This window comes from Babylonia areolata, chromosome 26 (assembly GCF_041734735.1).
Source record: "Babylonia areolata isolate BAREFJ2019XMU chromosome 26, ASM4173473v1, whole genome shotgun sequence".
Classification (NCBI taxonomy): Eukaryota; Metazoa; Mollusca; class Gastropoda; order Neogastropoda; family Buccinidae; genus Babylonia; species Babylonia areolata.
In genome coordinates this window covers 23,090,311-23,111,227 of record NC_134901.1, presented here as the reverse complement: position 1 = coordinate 23,111,227, position 20,917 = coordinate 23,090,311, and the positions used below count along the sequence as shown (strand labels likewise).

General features: G+C 39.3%; 1 protein-coding gene across 1 annotated transcript in view; it reads left to right on the top strand.

The window, feature by feature from the left end:
• The window catches only part of LOC143300373 (uncharacterized), a 29,528-nt gene extending 9,678 nt beyond the window's left edge, over window positions 1-19,850 (top strand). Inside the window, exons 6-15 of the mRNA XM_076613990.1 lie at window positions 2,717-2,765; window positions 4,355-4,422; window positions 5,318-5,410; window positions 7,276-7,341; window positions 7,943-7,970; window positions 9,281-9,342; window positions 11,060-11,169; window positions 12,662-12,749; window positions 16,268-16,329; window positions 16,771-19,850. Coding sequence (XP_076470105.1) covers window positions 2,717-2,765; window positions 4,355-4,422; window positions 5,318-5,410; window positions 7,276-7,341; window positions 7,943-7,970; window positions 9,281-9,342; window positions 11,060-11,169; window positions 12,662-12,749; window positions 16,268-16,329; window positions 16,771-16,894 — 750 coding nt within the window. The 3' untranslated portion in view covers window positions 16,895-19,850. The remainder of the gene's footprint in view (window positions 1-2,716; window positions 2,766-4,354; window positions 4,423-5,317; window positions 5,411-7,275; window positions 7,342-7,942; window positions 7,971-9,280; window positions 9,343-11,059; window positions 11,170-12,661; window positions 12,750-16,267; window positions 16,330-16,770) is intronic.
• Window positions 19,851-20,917: the final 1,067 nt, after the last annotated feature.

Here is a 20,917-nt window from a genome sequence, read left to right as displayed (position 1 = left end):
TCCCCACTATACCACCACCACCCTCTTTCACTCACACCTCACCATACCACAACCACCCTCTCTCACTCACACCCACCCATATCACAACCACCCTCTCTCACTCACACCCACCCATATCACAACCACCCTCTCTCACTCACACGCCCCCATACCACAACCACCCTCTTTCACTCACACCCCACCATACCACAACCACCCTCTTTCACTCACACCCCACCATACCACAACCACCCTCTCTCACTCACACCCCACCATGCCACAACCACCCTCTCTCACTCACACCCCACCATGCCACAACCACCCTCTTTCACTCACACCCCATCATACCACAGCCACCCATTCTCACTCATACCCCACTATACCACAACCACCCTCTTTCACTCACACCCCATCATACCACAGCCACCCTCTCTCACTCACACCTCACCATACCACAGCCACCCATTCTCACTCATACCCCACTATACCACAACCACCCTCTTTCACTCACACCCTACCATACCACAACCACCCTCTTTCACTCACACCCCATCATACCACAGCCACCCTCTCTCACTCACACCCTACCATACCACAGCCACCCTCTTTCACTCACACCCCACCATACCACAGGCACCCTCTCTCACTCATACCCCACTATACCACCACCACCCTCTTTCACTCACACCCCACCATGCCACAACCACCCTCTTTCACTCACACCCCACCATGCCACAACCACCCTCTTTCACTCACACCCCACCGTACCACAACCACCCCCTTTCACTCACACCCCACCATACCACAACCACCCTCTTTCACTCACACCCCACCATACCACAACCACCCTCTTTCACTTACACCCCACCATACCACAACCACCCTCTTTCATTCACACCCCACCATACCACAACCACCCCCTTTCACTCACACCCCACCATACCACAACCACCCTCTTTCACTCACACTCCACCATACCACAGCCACTCTCTCTCACTCATACCCCACTATACCACAACCACCCTCTTTCACTCACACCCCACTATACCATAACCACCCTCTCTCACTCACACCCCACCATGCCACAACCACCCTCTCTCACTCACACCCCACCATGCCACAACCACCCTCTTTCACTCACACCCCACCATACCACAACCACCCTCTTTCACTCACACCCCACCATACCACAACCACCCTCTTTCACTCACACTCCACCATACCACAGCCACTCTCTCTCACTCATACCCCACTATACCACAACCACCCTCTTTCACTCACACCCCACTATACCACAACCACCCTCTCTCACTCACACCCCACCATGCCACAACCACCCTCTCTCACTCACACCCCACAATACCACAACCACCCTCTTTCACTCACACCCCACAATACCACAACCACCCTCTTTCACTCACACCCCACCATACCACAACCACCCTCTTTCACTCACACCCCACCATGCCACAACCACCCTCTTTCACTCACACCCCACCATACCACAGCCACCCTCTTTCACTCACACCCCACCATGCCACAACCACCCTCTCTCACTCACACCCCACCATACTACAACCACCCTCTCTCACTCACACCCCACCATACCAAGACCACCCTCTTTCACTCATGTCTTAACTTAACATGAACATTCTCTGTTTGTTGTTGTTTTATATATTCCTTTCCTTGTGGAGTCTCTTTTGTTTTAAGATGTGTGAATGTGTGCACATCTAAATCTTCTTGTAGCGAACAGACAATAACCCAGTAGGAATACATTTTTGTGTGTGTGCATGTCATAGGCATTGTAGTGTTTGTATGTATGGGTGAGTGTATAGTTGTGTGTGTGTGTGTGTGTGTGTGTGTGTGTGTAATTTCCAAGAGCCAGTTCACAGTGGTGTGGGAATGTCTGGATGGTTTCAAGTTCAGGCACTCTGGTCCCAAACTGTCACTGAGATTTTTAGTACCAACTGCCTTCTGTGCAGAGTTGAGAATGCTGTAGCTTTGTACAGAAGACTGGGACAAAAGGCAAGTGTGTATGTATTACATGCCAAGATTTTGTACATGCTTGTGTGTGATGAATAACCACACATACATGTTTTAGTCGTTCCCATTACATTTGAAAATATACATCGGTCTTTCAGTTGTGCAGCAGTATCTGTTGAGAACTGAATTTATAAAATGGTCAAACTGGAGCATGGATTCCATTATTCATTAAAAAACAACAACCAAACAACAAAAACAAAAACAACAACCTCAGAATCAACTGCAAAAACCATATTAGTTTGGAAACCAAAGAATTGCCAGGGAAACCCATGTGTTAAGCTGAAACAGCTTGCAGATTAGGGAAAAGGTGTTGACTATTTGAAGTTGTACTTGACTTAGGTTAAGGTTGTCAGTAAAAACTCTTATTTTGTTATTCTCTGTTGTTGTGAGGGTTTTTTTGTTTTTGTTTTTATTTTATTTTTATTTTGTTTTTTTTATAAAAGGTTTTTACAACAGAGTAATGTCCTGTTATACTCTGTTTCAAAAAAAAAGAATTTTTTTTTTAACAGCAGAATAATGCTTGTTCATTATCCTTGAGGATTTCTTGACTGCAGTAGAATGTTTTTTGTGTGTGTTGTCAATGAAAGACTGTTGAGAAAGTTTAAAATGTTGAGAATGCTGTGAGAATATGTTCATTCATTTATTCATATTTTTTGGTGTAGGTTTCATGAAATGAGTCTATGTTTCTTTGCAGAAAAATGATGGAATATCTATTAAGATGTCGGACAGCTTCTATGTTGGAGGTAAGAGTCTATGTAGTGATATTGGCCTAGTTTCTTATAAAGATTATTAGAAGTGAGTTAATCCTGGTATGAAAAACAACAAAACAAAAACAAACCCAGATCTTCAGTTTTGGATAAACCATGCGTAGTTGAATGTCAGTTCTTGGTAGATTTATTAATGTCCCTGAGGGAGTTTTTATCATTGTATTTATGGTTTTTGTTGTTGTTTATATATGTATGTATAGCTGTCTATCTATCTATCTATATTGATATATCAAAATTCATGTCAAGTACGTTTATGCTGTCAAAGAGAAAAATCTGCAAAGAAGGAAACTATATCAGAGGTAGTTAAGAATAAGAATATAAAGGAAAGCAGTATCCAAGGCATTCATTAGTTTTCATGTCAAATGTAAATGAGACAGAACTAGTCTAAAGGTTTGTGGACAATAAGACTAGTTGTCACAGGATGTGTTCATTACATGAGTAGTGCTAGATATATGCCATGAGAAGGCCTTCATTTCTTTCATTTTCTGTTTTCATGCATCTTCTTGAATCTTAATGGAATATTGTACTATGCTTTTGTGCAAATGTTTTCTTCATTACTGTTTATTGTATGGGAAGCTGGTTTATTTTTGTCATGTTACATGTTATTCTTTTCTGTATTACTTAATGTCACAGAGGTGCTGCTTAGTTACCAGTGATCAGAGCTCAAGGCTCCATTTCAGCAAGGTGTTGTGTCCTTGAGAAAGGCACCTTACTCTGATTTTCCTCACTTCAGGTGTGAATGGTACTTGACTTTGGTTGGAGAAGGTTAACTCACTCCGGACGATGGAACGCTATAGCATTCCTGACGTAAGGCAGCGTTCCAGAGGACGGAACACTATAGCGGTTTTGACAATTAAAAATTTGTCCACGTTTTCCTCATGGGGTAGCATAAAAATTGCAGCTACACCAGGCATTGCGAACGTGTCAAGGGTCGAATGGAAAGTTTCTTTATGATATTTCAGTGACCATACACTCGTGGCCAGCCGTTGACCTTGGTACCCCACATGGAAAGCTAATCTGCATACATATCAAAAATGGCATCGCAGGTGATACAAGTGGAAATTTTTTGGAGCAAACTAGATCATGACAGCGGCTTTTTACTGCTGCTTAAGTGATTGAAATGCTTCAGACTGATGGTTCCAACATCGACGAGGATGATGAAGACGTTGAATAAAGTATCTGCAGTGAAGAAAGCTACCAACAAAAATGTACTGACAGTGACTCAGCTTCTGAGGGCTGTGAAGAGAGGGAGGGGTGTGGGTGTACACACGAAATTAGAAGAGGGATCAGTGGGTCAAGTACAGGCAGTTTCAGTCTGTTACTTTGTGTTTTGCATTTTTTGTGATTTTTTCCCTTACCCTAACAAATGGGTTGTCTGCAGGGGAAAGCAAGGGACAAAACTATTCGTCCGGAGTGAGTTAAAATGGCGGAAGGAGCTGACACAGTGGATGTGAATTCACTGCTCATATGACTGTAAAACAGCTATGGGGCCTTTACCCATTTTGATGTGGAACATTTCAATACACATTAACAGTGAAGTAATGATGTGATTTCCCCATGGGCAGATGCAGCAGGAAGAGCAGCGGACTGGGCACCGAAAAAGAAGAAAGATTTTTCATGCAGTGACAGACTGGTAATACATTTCTTTCGTCATTGGAGGTGGAATATATTTACAGTACTTTGAACTGAACTGACAGTCTTATGTGTTTGAAATCTTTTGATAAGTTTTTGTCTCCATTTTAATAAAATTTCAAGAATTTTTTTTATCTTGTTGTCATCTTCTGTCTGCCTTTTGTGCTTAGTTTCTCTTTTATTTTCATTTTTTGTTTGTTTTATCTTTCTATCTAAATCACTGTCTCACTTTCTCTTCCTTTCTACTTCTCTGCTATCATTCTTGAACTCTGTGCTTTGTATACCTTTCTGTTTATGAGATGTGTTTGCAGTGACCCCCTCACTATTTACATTCCAACATTTGCATTGATCATCTGTCGTGTTCTCCAAATTGGCCCTGTCAGGACAAAGTCCTGGGGTGACAGTCTTGCCATATAGATTCAGACACTCCCAGTCAATTTCCAGCTTAAAAACCAACTTGATGATTCATTTATGAAAACAAACTGCCTTTGACTTATTATGTAAGCAAATAATTATTCATGTGTATGGTTTGCTGTGTATATTGTACTTTTGTTGCACTGTCTTTTGCACTGTTTGTAATGTTCGCATGTTTTGATGGGTGGTGTAACAGTGTTTTGTATTCTTATTGCAATTATTGTAAAGCACTTAGAACAAAATCTGTTTGATAAGATAAACTTAATATATTGATGATAGTGATGACAATAATAATAATAATAATGATACTACTATATATATATATATATGTATATGTATATATATATATATATATATATATATTACTATTATTATTAATATGATAATGATGATGAATATGATGATGATCATCATCATCACTATTAATGATGCTGTTATCATTATTGATATTTTGCTATTTGTTATTGATTTGTTGCATGCAGTTTGCCATCAACGCAGGCCTGACCTTCCACACCCCGGAGGAGTTTTTCCTGGGCCACAAGACAGCGGCCTTCACTTTACCTGACTTTGACCCTGTGAGGACTGCTCCTGTCTTTTTTCGTCGGTTTTATTTCAGCCATTTGCCTTGCATTTTGCTTTCAGTTTGTTAAATTTGAATTCATCTGCTTTTTCCTTTTGTTTAATTATTTTGTTTTGTTTTATGTTGAAATTTTACACAAACCTTGGGCAGGCTTCAGTTATTTTATTGACTCACTTGTGTAAACAAAGTGAGTCTATGTTTTAACAAGGTGTTCGGTTGTCTGTGTGTGTGTGTTTGTGTGTGTGTCCATGTGTCTGTGTGTCCATGGTAAACTTTAACATTGACATTTTCTCTGCAAATACTTTGCCAGTTGACACCAAATTTGGCATAAAAATAGGAAAAATTCAGTTCTTTCCAGTCATCTTGTTTAAAACAATATTGCACCTCTGGGATGGGCACAAAAAAAAAGAAAAAAAAAAGAAGCCTAATTATATGCAAACTGCATTTACTGTTATATTTATATTTTTTGTATTCTCTAAACTTGGCACTTTGACCTCTTATTCTGACACAACAACAAGAGGAGTCATTATTATCATTTTTTGTTCAAACAGGAACTTCTTTTGCTAAGCATGGAATTTTTATTTATTTTGCAAACGTTTTGGTGCAGATAGTAAAGAAGGGAAATTACTCTGTAATTAATGGTAGGGGACTTAATTTATCACAAGTGAGTCTTGAAGACCTTGCCTCTCTTGTTTAGTTTTATGTTAATATTTTACGCAAACTGTGGGCAGGCTCTCAAGGCTGGAACAGAAAAACAGCAGTTTAACTAAATACTATACCTTGACCTGCTGGTGCAGACTCCAGCAGGGGTCTGATTCCCTGTCTTGTGCTAACCATTGCCTGCCTTTGGGGAGAGAAGAGAAACAGTAGATGTGGTGTAGTGTATGTGGATCAATCTACACACTTTGACACATTGAAACAAAAAAGCAACAACTTGTGTCTTCATCTTGCTGGACTGTGGCAGAGAAAATGTGTGTGCTCTTATTACTTTACTATGAACTGTCCCTTGTGAAGATAAACCTTTTGTCTGTTCCCCCTTTTTACTTTTCACTCTGACACCCTCTTTTTAACAAGTCTGCTTTGCACTGTAAATGGAATGTTAAAGGGAATGTGAGCTGTTCATTTTAGGGACGTGCATAACATGATGCAAAAATAGCGTTATTGTTTGACGTTACTGTTTGATTGCTTTGCATTTTGTCATCTTACATTGACTGAGAGGTGTGATTGTTAACTCACTCAGTACGGCCAGTCCTCTCTTCTCCTCTACACAGACCCCTCAGATGTCCAGTGGGTGTCTGAATGACCCAACCTTTAGCTTCCGTCGTCAGAAGTGTGGTATTCTTTGTCAACATTCATGTCTTCAGTATAAGAGCCTTCCGCTTGCAATATTTTGATGATGGTAATTGGGGTGAAACGCTGTTAACGTCGTCTCTTTCGCCGTTCGTATGGAGAGAGTTAATCTTGTTACGGTATACAGTAAGACAAGGGTTGTATTTCTGTGTGCAGACCTTTGCAGCAACTGTGATAGGTGAGGAGGAAAATAGGGAGAACAGAAAAAAAGAAACAAAAACATATAGACGACATTCAAAAACAAGAAAGATTTTAAATTAACAAAACAGTTAAATGTATGTATTTCATGCATGTAGACATATTTTTGTAGAAAAATGCATGGTGAAAGTTTTTAAGTCTGGGTCTTAGAATCAGATATTTTCGAGAAAAAGAGAAGAGAGAAAAGCCAAAAGTAGGGTTGTGCTCTGTTAATTTGTTGCCAGAATCAGATATTTTCGAGAAAAAGAGAAGAGAGAAAAGCCAAAAATAGGGTTGTGCTCTGTTAATTTGTTTGCCATATTTTATGTTCAGAGAGCCATCAGTATGGACACACCATTGTTGCATGGAGGTGAAAGGTTAACCAGTGACTCTCAAGAGGTGAGACTTTTTCATGTGTCTGAACCAAGATTAATTTGTTTTGGAGGAACCCCCCCCCCCCCCCCCAGAAAACTATGTATGTGTATATATGTATGTGTCTGTAAATTAGAACTGAAGTGCCATGAACAGCTTATACATAACTTTTATTTTTACTGGTTTTGTGTGTTTGTGTGTTGATGAGTAGGTGTTTCACTTTTTTTGTATAGTTAAGAAAGATTTATCATGTTTTTAAAAAAAATGAATACAGACATTTGCCTTCAAATCAGCCAAACAAAAATAACACAAGACTTGAATAAGATTGATTTAATGAATTGGCAACAGTGTGTGTCTGTTTTCAATTAAGCACCCCTGCAGAAGTGCATGCTGTTTGACATCACACTGGAAGTACATCTCCATTGAAATCATCAATGTAGTCTGAAAAATGCCGTAGGTCATAGGCTGAATGATACTTAATAATCAGGTCTCCTGTACAAAGCAGATTCAAAGCAGAGAATGGAAGATTATCAAAAGACCAGTGTGAAAAGTCAGTTTTAGTTTTTAAATTAATTGCAGTCAGTGTAAAAATTCATTGATTAAACTTTTGTATTATTTCTTTCAACAGGTGGTCGTATTTGTTGGGCTCCAGGCTTGTAAGTTTTAAGTTAGGTTGCATGTGTGTGTCTACCTACATGTGTGTGAGAGTACATGGATATGTGAGTGTGTGGTTCAGTGTGTATGCATGTGCACACATATGTGTTTGTGAGAGAGAGATAGAGAGTGAGGGTGAGTGTGTGTGTGTGTGTGTGTGTGTCTTTGTACATAATTCCATGTTTTAGAAACTCCCTTGTGCATGCTTTTACTGTTATTCCACACCTGCATAACAAAGCAAAGCAAAATAAAGACTTGACAACAAAAACAATTCTGTGAAGGAAGATAGAATATTATTTCGCATTACACAGTAATTTACACTGTGAGGTAGGATAGCAGAGATTCCTTTGTGGCATTGTCTATGAATTGTCGTTCCTGCATTCCCCAGTGTGCTACTTGATATTTGGCTGCATCATTCTCACATACCTTTGGGAACTCTAGGGTAAATAATGAATACAATCAGTGCAGCATCATTTTCACAGTTTCAGTTTCAGTAGCTCAAGGAGGTGTCACTGCGTTCGGACAAATCCATATGCGCTACACCACATCTGCCAAGCAGATGCCTGACCAGCAGTGTAACCCAACGCGCTTTGTCAGGCCTTGAGGAAAAAAAAAAAATCATTTTCACAGATCTTAGGGAGCTGTTGGGTAAATAATGAATACAATCATTGCAACACCTTTCTCATATACGTTTGGGACCAGTTGGGTAAAGAATGAATGCAGTCAGTGCAGTAGCTTTCTCATATACTTTTGGGACCTGTTGGGTAAATAATCAATACAATCATTACAGCAACTTTCTCAGTACCTTAAGGATGAGTTTGGTAAATAATGAATACAATCGAAGGAGCATCATTTTCAGAAATCTTAGGGACCCGTTGGGTAAATAATCAATACAATCAAATCAGCGCCTTTCTCGCGGACTGTAGGGTTCAGTGGGGTAAATCACAAAAGCAGTCAGTGCCGTATCATTCTCACAGGCCATAAGGACCAGTGGGATAAATAACAAATGGTGTCAGTGCAGCTTGTTTCGTCGTGGCTGTCACAACAGGTGTTGATTTTCAGGTGTTGAAGTAACTCACATGTCCATGATTTCTTAAGGATGCCATGACTGATTTAAAAAAAAAAAACCCCAACTTTTTGATGACCATATTGATGACCATCCTGTGCTCATCTCATTAGTCTTTGTGGGAAATAAGCACATTGACGCTGTTAATTTACAAAGAAAGAATCATGTTTAAATTGAAATGATCAATTTGTATTGTGAGTGTGGTGTTTTTTATTTTATTTTATTTTTTATAAATTTTTTTCATAGCTGGCAAGACTTCCTTTGCAAAGAATCATCTGGTTCCGAAGGGGTACATTCACATAAATCAGGTCAGTTTGATATGTCCATCATTATGTTTTGTTTTGCGTATTTGAAAGGAAATTATGCTGACACTTTAATACACTGGTGTGGGATGCTTTGAGCATGTTATTACGAGACACTTGCTGTTTGTAAATAATCATCAACAAGCACAGAGACTTTTCACTTCACTTTCAGACAATGCATGTGTTTCTTCAAGCCAGTAATTCTTGGCTCTTCCCATCAGCTTGCATACTTCATAAATTTTTTTTGAATGAAATGGATGAAGTAATTTAGTATTTTAATGTGAAAAACCAAGACCAAAAAGCAGATCATTGAGTATTTCACACACCTTCCTTCTTTTACAAGTATTAAAACAACAGCAACAACAACAACAAATTACAATGAAGTCTTAGTGATGTCATTTCCTTACATCCCTGGATGGAATATAAACTTCAGCTTTTAAAAATATTTTTGTATTCAGCATCAATTTATGCAGTTAAAAAAAAGAAGAAGATAAATTGGGAAGGCAAAGCCTGCTGTTTTTGAATGTTTTCTTTTTTGGGGATAGCAGGTCAGGTGCACAACAAGACATGTCATGACAAGAGAGTTTATTCTGGCAGGCACCTGATTTGTTTTTGGTCACGGACTGTGAAAGTGTTTGTGACATCATCTAGCATGGATGAGAAATAACTGATGAGTAAGCCATAGTTTTCGTTGATGCAAAATTAATAGCTTTTGGAGGAAAAACACAAGTTAAATGGATGGGTAGATGTTAAAGAAAAGGAAAAAAACAACAACAAAAAAACAAACAAACAAAAAAAACACCAAACTCCAGTCATATATATACATGGATAGATGTTGAAAAAACAACAACTCTATCAGAGTGGATTTCCTCTACAGAATTTTGCCAGAGTACACCAGTTTTGTTGCTGTGGGTTCTTTTTCAATGTGCCAAGTGCATGCTGTATGTACATGGGACCCGAGTTTATTGTCTTATCCCAATGACTAGACGCTCAGTTTGATTTTCCAGTCAAGCTTGGGTTAAAGGACAAGAGCAGGAATGGAACCCAGACCCTCACAGACACTGTACTGGCAGATAAGTGTCTTAACCATATTGCTACCTTCCGACTTACCCCCTTCCCCGAGGTTGGACTGCAAGCAACAATGTCAAATGTCAGGTACTGTGAGGGAATTCTGGCTTCCGTGCCTGTGGGCTGAACATCTTTCTTCACCTTCCTTGGTACTGCATGTTTTCTCCCCTACCATTCACAACACAAAATCATAAGGGTCAGCAACTTAATCATGAAAAGAAAGTTATTTCTGATTATGCAGTGTAATTTACAAAAAAAGAACAAACAAAAAAGAAAAAAGAAAACTCAAAAAACAAACATGTTAGTATCTCTTTGCGTGTTTTTTTTTTTCTTTTGGCAATTTTTTTTTTGTGTTGTTGACAAAGTAGAAAGCTTTGTTTGTTTTTTTTCACCAGAATTTGTGACATTTTATTTTTGTGTATATTTTACTGATGATGAATGATGAATAGGCTGATGACTGACATTGTTGCTATGAAGGTCCATGTAGGTTTTGGACTGCTTGACAAGGCTGAAAATGTGGAAGGAAGAAAAGAAAAAACAAAACAGCAAAGTAAAATACCCCCCCCCAAAAAAAACCAAAAAACAAAAACAAAAACAAAACAAACTGACTGCTTTCTTGACACTTGTCTTATAAAGTGAGTATCTTTATTCCCAGGATACACTGAAGACCTGGCAGAAGTGTGTCAGTGAATGCAGCAAAGCGTTAGAAGCTGGGAAGAGTGTGGTCATTGACAACACCAATGTTGAGCCGGAGTCCAGAGCCAGGTAACCTCTCAAGCGTGTTACTCAGAATGAGTGAATGAGATCTTTTCTTTCTTTTCTCTCTTTTTTTTTCTTCCTATTTTTGTTTACACGAATAAGGCATTTGATATGAACAGATACTTATTTGAAATGAATTAAGTAGATGATACACTTAACATGGTTTATATTGTTGAACTTTGGTAAATATGGGTTTTAGCTGTGTGTTTTTGTTGTGTATCAGTGTAAATGAGCATTTTCTTAAACATTTTAGTTTTCTTTTCCGTACTCTTCCCTTGAGTGGAACAGTTTCATTGCTTCATATTCTTGTTCATCATCTTCATCACTGTAGTCACAGTATGGATAATTTCCCTCCAAGTGGAAAGTTGGTAGCAACACTGTGGTATTATTTTACTTCCAGCCTTTAATCCACAGTCTCATTTCAAAGGTGTCTGGACTGTTTTATTCATTAACAAACAGGTCAGTGTGAGAAGTTGATTTTCACCAAACCACAAAATCTCCCTGTGACTTGTGACTTTCTCAAGGCCTGACTAAGCGCATTGGGTTACGCTGCTGGTCAGGCATCTGCTTGGCAGATGTGGTGTAGCGTATATGGATTTGTCTGAACGCAGTGACGCCTCCTTGAGCTACTGAAACTGAAACTGAACTTGTTAACGTTTCCATGTCAAGTTGATGTGGCAAGGTGAGAACGGACTTTGAGGTGCATTTGTCGAAAAGGACAAGCTTGGTTGTCTGTTTAAGAAATGTGAAGGATGCAGTCATTGTAAATATTGGATAGAAAGCTTTGTGAGGGAGTTCCCAAAAGTGCTCTAACATGCAAGAGCCATGGAAAGCAGACCAGGTTGTGATTTGATAATAATGATGATAATAATAAGTTTATTTATATAGCGCCCAATCAAATGGTTATACTGTAAATGCTTTACAATTACGATGGTTTTAATTAAAAAAAGAAAAAAAATCTCTATGTTTGTTTGTGGGTGCACATGTGTGTGACTGTGATAAACTAAATGAACACTTCCACAAGAAATCTCCGCTCTTCCTCTGACTGTTACCTTTTGAAACTTCCTTGTGTCAATACAAGAACCTATGGTGAACGTTCGTTCTTCTTTGCTGCTCCTCACATCTGGAACAACCTTCTTTATCATATCCATGCATCTGATTCTATTTCTGCTTTTCGCTCATCACTAAAGACACATCTTTTTAAAACCTGTCTTTAAGTACTCTCAGCTTCCTTTTCTCCAACACCACCCATGTCAGCTCACTTTGGATGTATGTAGAGTGTGAAAGGGAGAGTGTGAGTGACGGGGAGGGGTTTTTGAGAAAGAGTGGTCATGAATGTTTTATGTTACTTGTAATATTTTTCTTTCATGTAAAGTGCCCTGAGCTCTTAGTGAGAAAGGGCGCTATATAAAATAAAATGTATATTATTATTATTATTATATGATTGTGAGAAAAGTGAAAGTGGCGAATCTGTATTTTCTGTATTGTTTGCATGCAGATACATAGACTGTGCAAGAAAAGCTGGCAAGCCCTGCCGCTGCTTCTTCTTTGATTTCACAGTCTCCCAATGCAGACACAACGAAAGGGTAAGTTTTTGGTTTTGTTTTCAGCTGTGTTTGAGTCAGTGTTGACCGATATGAAAACAGTGAAACCAGGGGAGAATTCCAATCATCTTCTCCTTCCTGTTGATTGAACACATAGTCTGAATTCTCCCAGCAAATGCTTACCTTTCATTCTTCCTCTTACCAGTGACACAAAGTGAAAGTGTGTTGTCCCACTGAATCAGTTTTGCTTGTATGTGTCCATGGTAAATTTTGATAATACTGTAATATTCGCTTTTAAGTGCAACCTGAACCAGACTTGGTAAAGTTATAAGTATTGATGAGACCTTTTCAAAGAACCGATGATAGATCTTTAAACAAAATTTATGTATATAGAAATTGATTTCTCTAAATCATAATTTTCTCATCACTGAATAGTATCATGGGTTTTATTCAAACAAGTTAAGAGAAATAATATCTGGTGTGTGTTCATTGTGGCAAGGAAGAAAAGTGTTTTTATATAAACTGCATTTAAAACAAAGACCAAACAGGAATTAGTTCAGCAGGTAAAGAGAATATCAAGAGAATATTTGTCGTTTGTTTGTTAAAAGTCTTTGTTGTGTAAAAGTTGCAATAAAGACTCTAAATAAAATGTGTTATCATGAAATAGTACCTTTACCTTACCTTTTTGTCCCGTGACCCACCGGGTCGTGGGGGGGGGGGGGACACAAGGGATGCAGCGGACGTCACTCCCCTCCAGCCTGGTCTGCTCTCGGCCTCTGACACCAGCTCTGGCATCTTCAGATGAGTCCAGGTCTTGATGTCATCTGTCCAGCTTCTCCTTGGTCTTCCCCTCTTTATTCCGCCCTCGATGGTGCCCTGCAGGATGGTCTTGCACAGGGTGTTGTGGCGGGTCACGTGGCCAAACCAGGCCAGCTTCCTCCTTTTGATGGTGGCCAGGAGGGGTTCTTGATGTCCGGCGAAGGCTTCGACTTTGCTCCAGACATAGTCGTTGGTCTTGTGTTCGACCCATGAGATGCGGAGCAGCTTTTGGTAGCATTTCATCTCAAATGCTTGGATCCTCTTCTCAAGCTCGGCTGACAGTGTCCAGCTTTCACATCCATACAGGAGAATGGCGAGCACTAAGGATCTGTACAGTTTGAGTTTGATGGCAAGGGAAATGCTCCTGCTCCTCCAGATCTTGTCCAGTTTTGCCATCGCTGATGTTGCTGTGGCGAGGCGGATCTTCACTCTGAGTTCGACCTGCCGTCCTTTGTAAGTGTTGCTTCCAAGTACTTGAAGGCTTCCATCTCTTCAAGTTCCTGGTCATTCATGGTGATGTTGGCGTGGGCGTTGGTGTTACTGTTGACTACCACCTTGCTTTTCTCAGCGCTCACTTCCATGCTGTAAGCGCACATGCAATCAGTCAGCCTGTCTGTCAGATCTTGGAGTTCTTGGTTGCTCCGTCCCAGTAAGTCGATGTCATCTGCAAAGCGTAGGTTGCAGACTGGTCTTCCTCCTACAGAGACGGTGGTGTGGAAGTCTAGGAGGGTCTCTCTCATGATGTTCTCCAGGAACAGGTTGAAAAGGACTGGTGAGAGTAGGCATCCCTGTCGGACGCCGACTGTGGTGCGATGTTGTTGTTAACATAATGTCTAAAAAAAAAAAAATGACCATGAGTCTTATAATTGGCAGCTTTGTGTACATTGTTTCTGTGTACTGAATAAAAAATAGTGATTTATTTGACAGGCACAAACTGTCTATATATTTTGAAAACTGAGTTAATGAAACGGTTCAAATCTAAATATATCTGCCATATTGAGTGACATCCTTCATATCTGTTTTCTGCCCATCATCAGAGATGGGATTCTTAGGAATTCATACTGAAATCTGTATTTTAGAGAGGCCCACATGTCATTATTGTGAATCACACAAATCAGTCGAGAAAATCTTAGGTCATACTATAGTGCATAGTCCTGTAAAAAAAACAAAAACAAAAAAACAAAACAAAACTGAAAACATGCATGGGGAGGCCAGAATTTGCCACTTAAAAAGTAAGAAATCATTATTATTATATATTATTCTTCCCAGACCCTCTACACCCACTGGGGCCCACAGGCGGCCCCTGTGCCCCAGTCCAACTTTCAATTTTTCATAATTGCCCATTCCCATTTCTGCATCACCCGTTTATTTCAGTGGCATTCCTCCCATTTAGAATCCCTCATCATTCATATCCAGGCTGTTATCAGTGAATCATGACTGAAAAAAAACAACCAGAAATGGAAGAAACTAGTATAAATTTGGATGTATCTTTTGTTTTGATGGTTCCACACATGTAACCCCTCTTATCACCAACATCTCCCTCAAATGTTTTAAAAAAAAAAAGAAAAAAAAAGTTATGAATATATAATGTGTGTTCATTAATATTTAAATTCATCCTCCTGACTTGAGTTTGAACTGCTACATATGAAGCAGTGTGTACAAATCCTAAATATTTTGCCATCTGTGCGCTGGGCTTCTTGGCGATGATTTAATTATGTATGCGTCACAATGAAACAGACAGCTGAAGTAAGTACTTGTATGTGATTGCAGGGGAAAAACAAATTAGGTAAAACAAAGTTTGGTGAATCGATGCACCCCCCCACCCCCTCTCCCCTCCCACTCCTCTGTTCTTGCCATGTAGGTTCTGTTATCTCAATGCAGGATATTTCACAGTGACCATTACAAAGTATTTTCAGACACATTGAATACAACATTGTTCAAGTTAATAAGTGCTAATGTTGGTCATGATCTATTTTGAGTTCTGGAAGCGAACAGTCTGAAAAGCATTCCTTCACTGCAGGAATGTATTTGGCTAATGGACATACTAGCATGTAAGCTGCAGTTTAAAAAAAAAAAAATTATTAAATAAAGAAAAGAAACCAGCAAAACAAAACAAACATTTGCTTCAAAAGATTTTTGGGAAAATTGGGAGATGCTAAGTTTTGGGTTGTTTCTGTTAGTATGAATGTCTTTCGAATGCAGAATCATGCATTTTGTTATGAGTTACTTTGATTTGAATCTGCTGTGTTACACATTGTACAGAGTGTATGCGTCATGATCTTTTTGGTTTAAGTCATAAATGGAAGAAAATGATTTATTTATTATAAGTTATTTTGTTCATAGGATGGTATTTTTTGACAGGGGTAGGGGTGGGAGCTTTTTTTTTTTACAGTTGGTTATATTTCAGACTGGAAACAGTTGTGTTCAGTCTAAGATCAGCTTGGCAGTTTTCATGTTTAACAGTGGCCAATGGCAGTATGGTTTGAGAGACGCTAAGGTATTCTGTTCCATTTAGATGTGTTCATATTCATTGGCTGAGGTTTACTGTAAAGACAGATGTTGTTGGTTTGACAGTTTTGTATCATTGTGAAGCATCGTTAGAAGACTTCTTACCGCAGAGAATCATACTGACACCAGCTGTTTTACGGCTTTTGTTGTTAGTGACAGGAGGATTGTGTTAAACATGAAGGATGATATTCTGATGCCGGTGGTTTTCCATATCTGTGCATGTGTGTTTTCAGTTCAGAGAAATCACGAACAAGGATCATAAACCTATCAACGAACAGATTTTTAATTCCACCAAGTGAGTAGTATCACAGTTAGTGTTGATATTATTGATGTGTGTGTGTGTGTGTGTGTGTGTGTGTGTGTGTGCACATGTGTGAGTTTCTGTAAATTTCCACTTTTGTGTACATATTTGCATGAGAACATGTTTTGCAAAAAAAATCATAGCAGATATACAACAAAAGCAAATCAACATGGATTTTGGGTGATTGTATTGTCTTTTACTCAGAAGTGAAACAAACAAACAAACAAAAAACCCAATAAAATATCCTTCACTTTCATCTTCACAAATGGTTGGACAGTACTCACATTTTATTAAAGTAATTCTAAGAGGGTCATTGCCAATTTAGAAATAAAACAAGAGGTAAGAGGAGCTTACGTGATTTAAGTAAAGTGTATGAAAAGCTGTTGTGCCGTTTCGTTCATTACAATAACAGCCTGATTTTTTACACGTGTGCAGATCAAAGTTTAAGCCCCCTGAGACGAGAGAAGGCTTCAGCAAAGTCGTCAGAGTCAATTTTGTACCCCATTTTCCTGACAAACTTCATGAGAAAGTCTACCGCCAGTTTTTGCTGGAGAAGTGAGGGTGCTTTTGGAGTGGAGGAACTGGAGTTCACGTTATTCAGTATCATTGGATGTTGTGCGGTTTTTCTTCATGAGAAGTCATTGAAGGGAAAGATTGTGTGAATAAAGCGTTTGTGAATGCATATTTTGTATGGTATTCATACATAGTGTGTGAACCAAAATGTTTTTTGAAATTAATTTCTATGGAGTGCATCATTTGTGGAAAACCATGTGTCTGCACCAGATTTTTGTTTTTAGGTCTTTGATTTTAACACACTTGAGGTGCTCCTTCAAGGTGCTTGATATACATTGAAAGTGAACTCTGTGTGTGTGAGAGAGAGAGAGAGTGTGTATATTGTGTATGTGTGTGTGCATTTGTAAGCGTGCATGCATTTGTGCTTCTTTCTGGTTTTGCATCTTCTTTCCTTGAAACTGATTTTTATATACAATATACAGTATTTCTGAAGTGTACATGTACACATTTTCCTTCCTTGCATCAATTCCTTGTCCTTCAAAGAAAGAATGCCAAAAATGAAAAGGAGATTCAGTCATTCAGAAATACTTGATGAAAATAATCTTTGTGCACAGAACTGCCTTCATGTACAGATGCATATGGATATACAGCCAAAAAGTACGAAAGGCGTATTACTCATGACTGAAGATCTAAGATTGGTGAAATAATGATGAGATATATTTCAGGGTCAGACTTTCAAATTCCAGATAGAAAACTGTTGCTGTGATTTTTTTAAAAAGCTCAGTTTGTGTGGGATGGCCAATTTTCCAGTGATCCAAATGTGTTTGCTCATTGCAGTCATATTCTTTATTGTGCAGTTTAGTGTCATGTAGGCCACATGTCATGTCTAGCGTTCATCCGATAAACATTGTTAATACAGGGACTAGTTATTTTTTGTAATTTGTAATTACTCTATATAATCACAGTTCATATTGTGTAACCTTTTATTAAGCAGTTTTTTTTTTATTCAATTGAAAATGGGACTTCATTGGGAGCAAATGTGAGCTTTTTGAATCCCATATTTTGCAGCCAAAAATATTTTTCTTGATTTTTGTCTTCTCTGCTTTTCATTTGCATTTTATCCCTCTCTTTTATCCAGCCTGTTTTGCTTTCAACCAACACCAAGCAGATAGTAAAGAGGTAAAGGTAATTGGCATTCATTTTATTTATATATTTAGTTATTATTATTGTCATTATCATTACTAATATTTCTTATTCATTTATTTATATTTTTTTCTGTTTTTTTATAATTTATTTGATTTATTCATCTATTGTTATATGTAAATTTTAAAAGTTTTTTTTTTAACTTCATTTATTCATTTCTTCTTCATTTATTTGTTCCCCTCAAGGCCTGACTGGGATTACACTGCTGGTCAGGCATCTGCTTAGCAGATGTGCTATAACGTATATATAGATTTGTCTGAATGCAGTGATGCCTCCTTGAGTAACTGAACTGAACTAGCATTCATCTCACTGTGTGTATAGCATTGGTTTAAGGCCAGCATTTTGGTTGACAACTCACCTAAATGGGATTTGGATCTGAGAACCTTCTTCTTTGAGGGTTGAAAATTGAGCAGTTAAAGCAGACTCATCTGTTATCTCGTTTGTCATTTATCAGATGGATTCCCCCGTCTCCTCGACAAAGGTGGCAGTACGTTGCAGGTCCTCCAGTCTTCCGTAGAGGTTCCGGGCCACTGGGACTGGGTCGGGCCAGTTCTCTCGGAGCGCTTGGTGGAGTGGGCAGGACTGCAGCAGATGTTCTGTTGTCTGTTCTGCAGGGGCACTGCTCTGTGTCACCGATACGGGGTTTTGTGAAAAGGTGGTGTTTCAGGCGGTTGTGGCCTGTCCTGAGCCTGAAAATGGCTACCTGCTCTCGATGAGTCAGCAGGTAGTACGGGTCTGCTCTGTTGTGGCATGGATGCTGCTGCTTCCCCTTGTTCTGCAGCTTGGCCTCAATGATGGTCCTGGATTCAGAGTAGACTCATCTCACTGTTTGTACTTCTGAACATCCAACATTACTCTTGTCCTCAGTCTTTGCCTTTCTCCCAGTTTCATTTCAGACTTCTTTGTACTTGGATTTTTTTTAACTGCCTCTTGTGGAGGAAGGTGGCAGAATGGTTAAGATGCTCATCTACCAATGCATTGTCCGTGAGGGTCTGGGTTTGAATCTTGCTCTCGCCCTTTCTACCAAGTTTGGCTGGAAAATCAAACCGAGTGTCTAGTCATTCAGATGAGATGATAAACTGAGGTCATGTGTGGAGCATGCTCTTGGGGATCTGACAAAGAGCCCATGGCTACATGATAAGTGTTGTCCTATAAGCAAAATTATGTAGAAGAAATCCACTCTGTTCGGTACAAAAATATGTATGCATGTACTCGGAAGTCTGAATGGTGCATTTGGTTATGCTGCTGTCAGGCATTTGCTTAGCAGCTGTAGTGCAGCGTGCATGGATTTGTCTGGATGCAGTAACGCCTCCTGGAGAAACTTAAACTATGAAACACACAGGAATACCAGTAATTACAGCAGGTTTACACCTGTCTCTTACTGGATTGTAGTCATTTAGCCAAGGCTTTGCCCTCTGTTCAGACCCCCCCCCCTCCCCCCACAAATCCCAGCCTTCGTGTCTGCCACACTGACATACCTCTTTTCTAGAGGATGCTGCAGCCTGAGGGTGGAATCTGGGTTCACCTGCTTGAATCTCTGATAGTCCAGATTTTTTTATGCCCTGGTTGCTATGCCAGGGAGATAACATTCATTTATTTATTTATTGAGACATCTTGTTATAACGCATATTGTTGAAGCTCTATGTGCTTTATATATATAATGAGGTGCAGTCCAATTATCAGTTTTATCCTGCTATAAGTTGAACTGGAGTTCTTCTCTGTATTACACAGCTTTACAACCCACCCTCCTACTCAGGGTCCACTTCCCTTTAGGCTGATGCTCGGGAGTAGATCTCTTTCTTCTGTTTATAAAAAAAAAAAAAAAGAAGGAAATAGCCAAAAATATTTACGCTGAGGGACTGAATCCCATTCACAGCTCCTCTGGCTGGTGATGATTGTGATGTGCTGACAGCCAGACCAACTAGTGACAAATAAGCTATGAAGGAGTGAGCTTCACAAGTAAGGCCTGTAGAGAAGAGACAGTGCCAGTTATGTTGTGGTCTGTGCCTGAGACAGAAGCTTTCTGAGAGAAAAGGGGAAGACTTAATGTTGCTTGCCAAGAATAAGCAGTCTACAGATACATCATATTTATTTAGCTTCTTGTGTCTGCCATGCAGGTTGCTAAGTATGTAGTTTATTCGGCAGAATGGTGAGCAGGCCTTTGGTGGGGCCTTTGTCAAGTTTATCTTCCAAAGAAAGAACCATGGTTGTGGTGAGAACACCTGGTAAAAAAAGTTTGTTGACATTGAATCCCTCACTGTAGCACCTTCCAAAGAGCTTAAGTTGCAGCAAGATCACCCGATAAAGTAGTCTGTTTACATTGAATGCCAGAAACGAAAGACTGGTCTCAAGGATTGGTTTCATTCAATTTGGCTTGATGTTTGAAGCTTCAAAATGATAGGTCTTTTTTTTCCTCAATCGTTTTGTCCCTCCCTTTTCCTTTTTAACCTCCCTTTCATGCGCACATGAAACATGATCCACACAGGTGGTCCACTGAGCGACACTAATATGCCACTCCACTGGTATTGATTGTTTATGTTCCACATCTGCCAGTCACAGTCATTCCGCAGCTGTGTTTCATGGAATTTTCACTTTGTCTGCTTGCATCCAGTGGAAAGGTGGAGTCTTATATAAAGTGAAGTGAAAGGTTACAACAAACTGGTAATTTTTTTTTACCACATCATTATGTATCACATGTGTTAATTGCCTGTTTCAAGGTGAATAATTGTCATGACCAGAATGAGATGGAAGAAAGAAATTTCACTGACAAGAAAAGATTTAGAACTGTTAAATTAGGGTGTGAGCGTGTGTGTGCATGTGTGTGTGTGCTAACATGTCAGTATTATTCCTTATTCAGTTTCCAGTT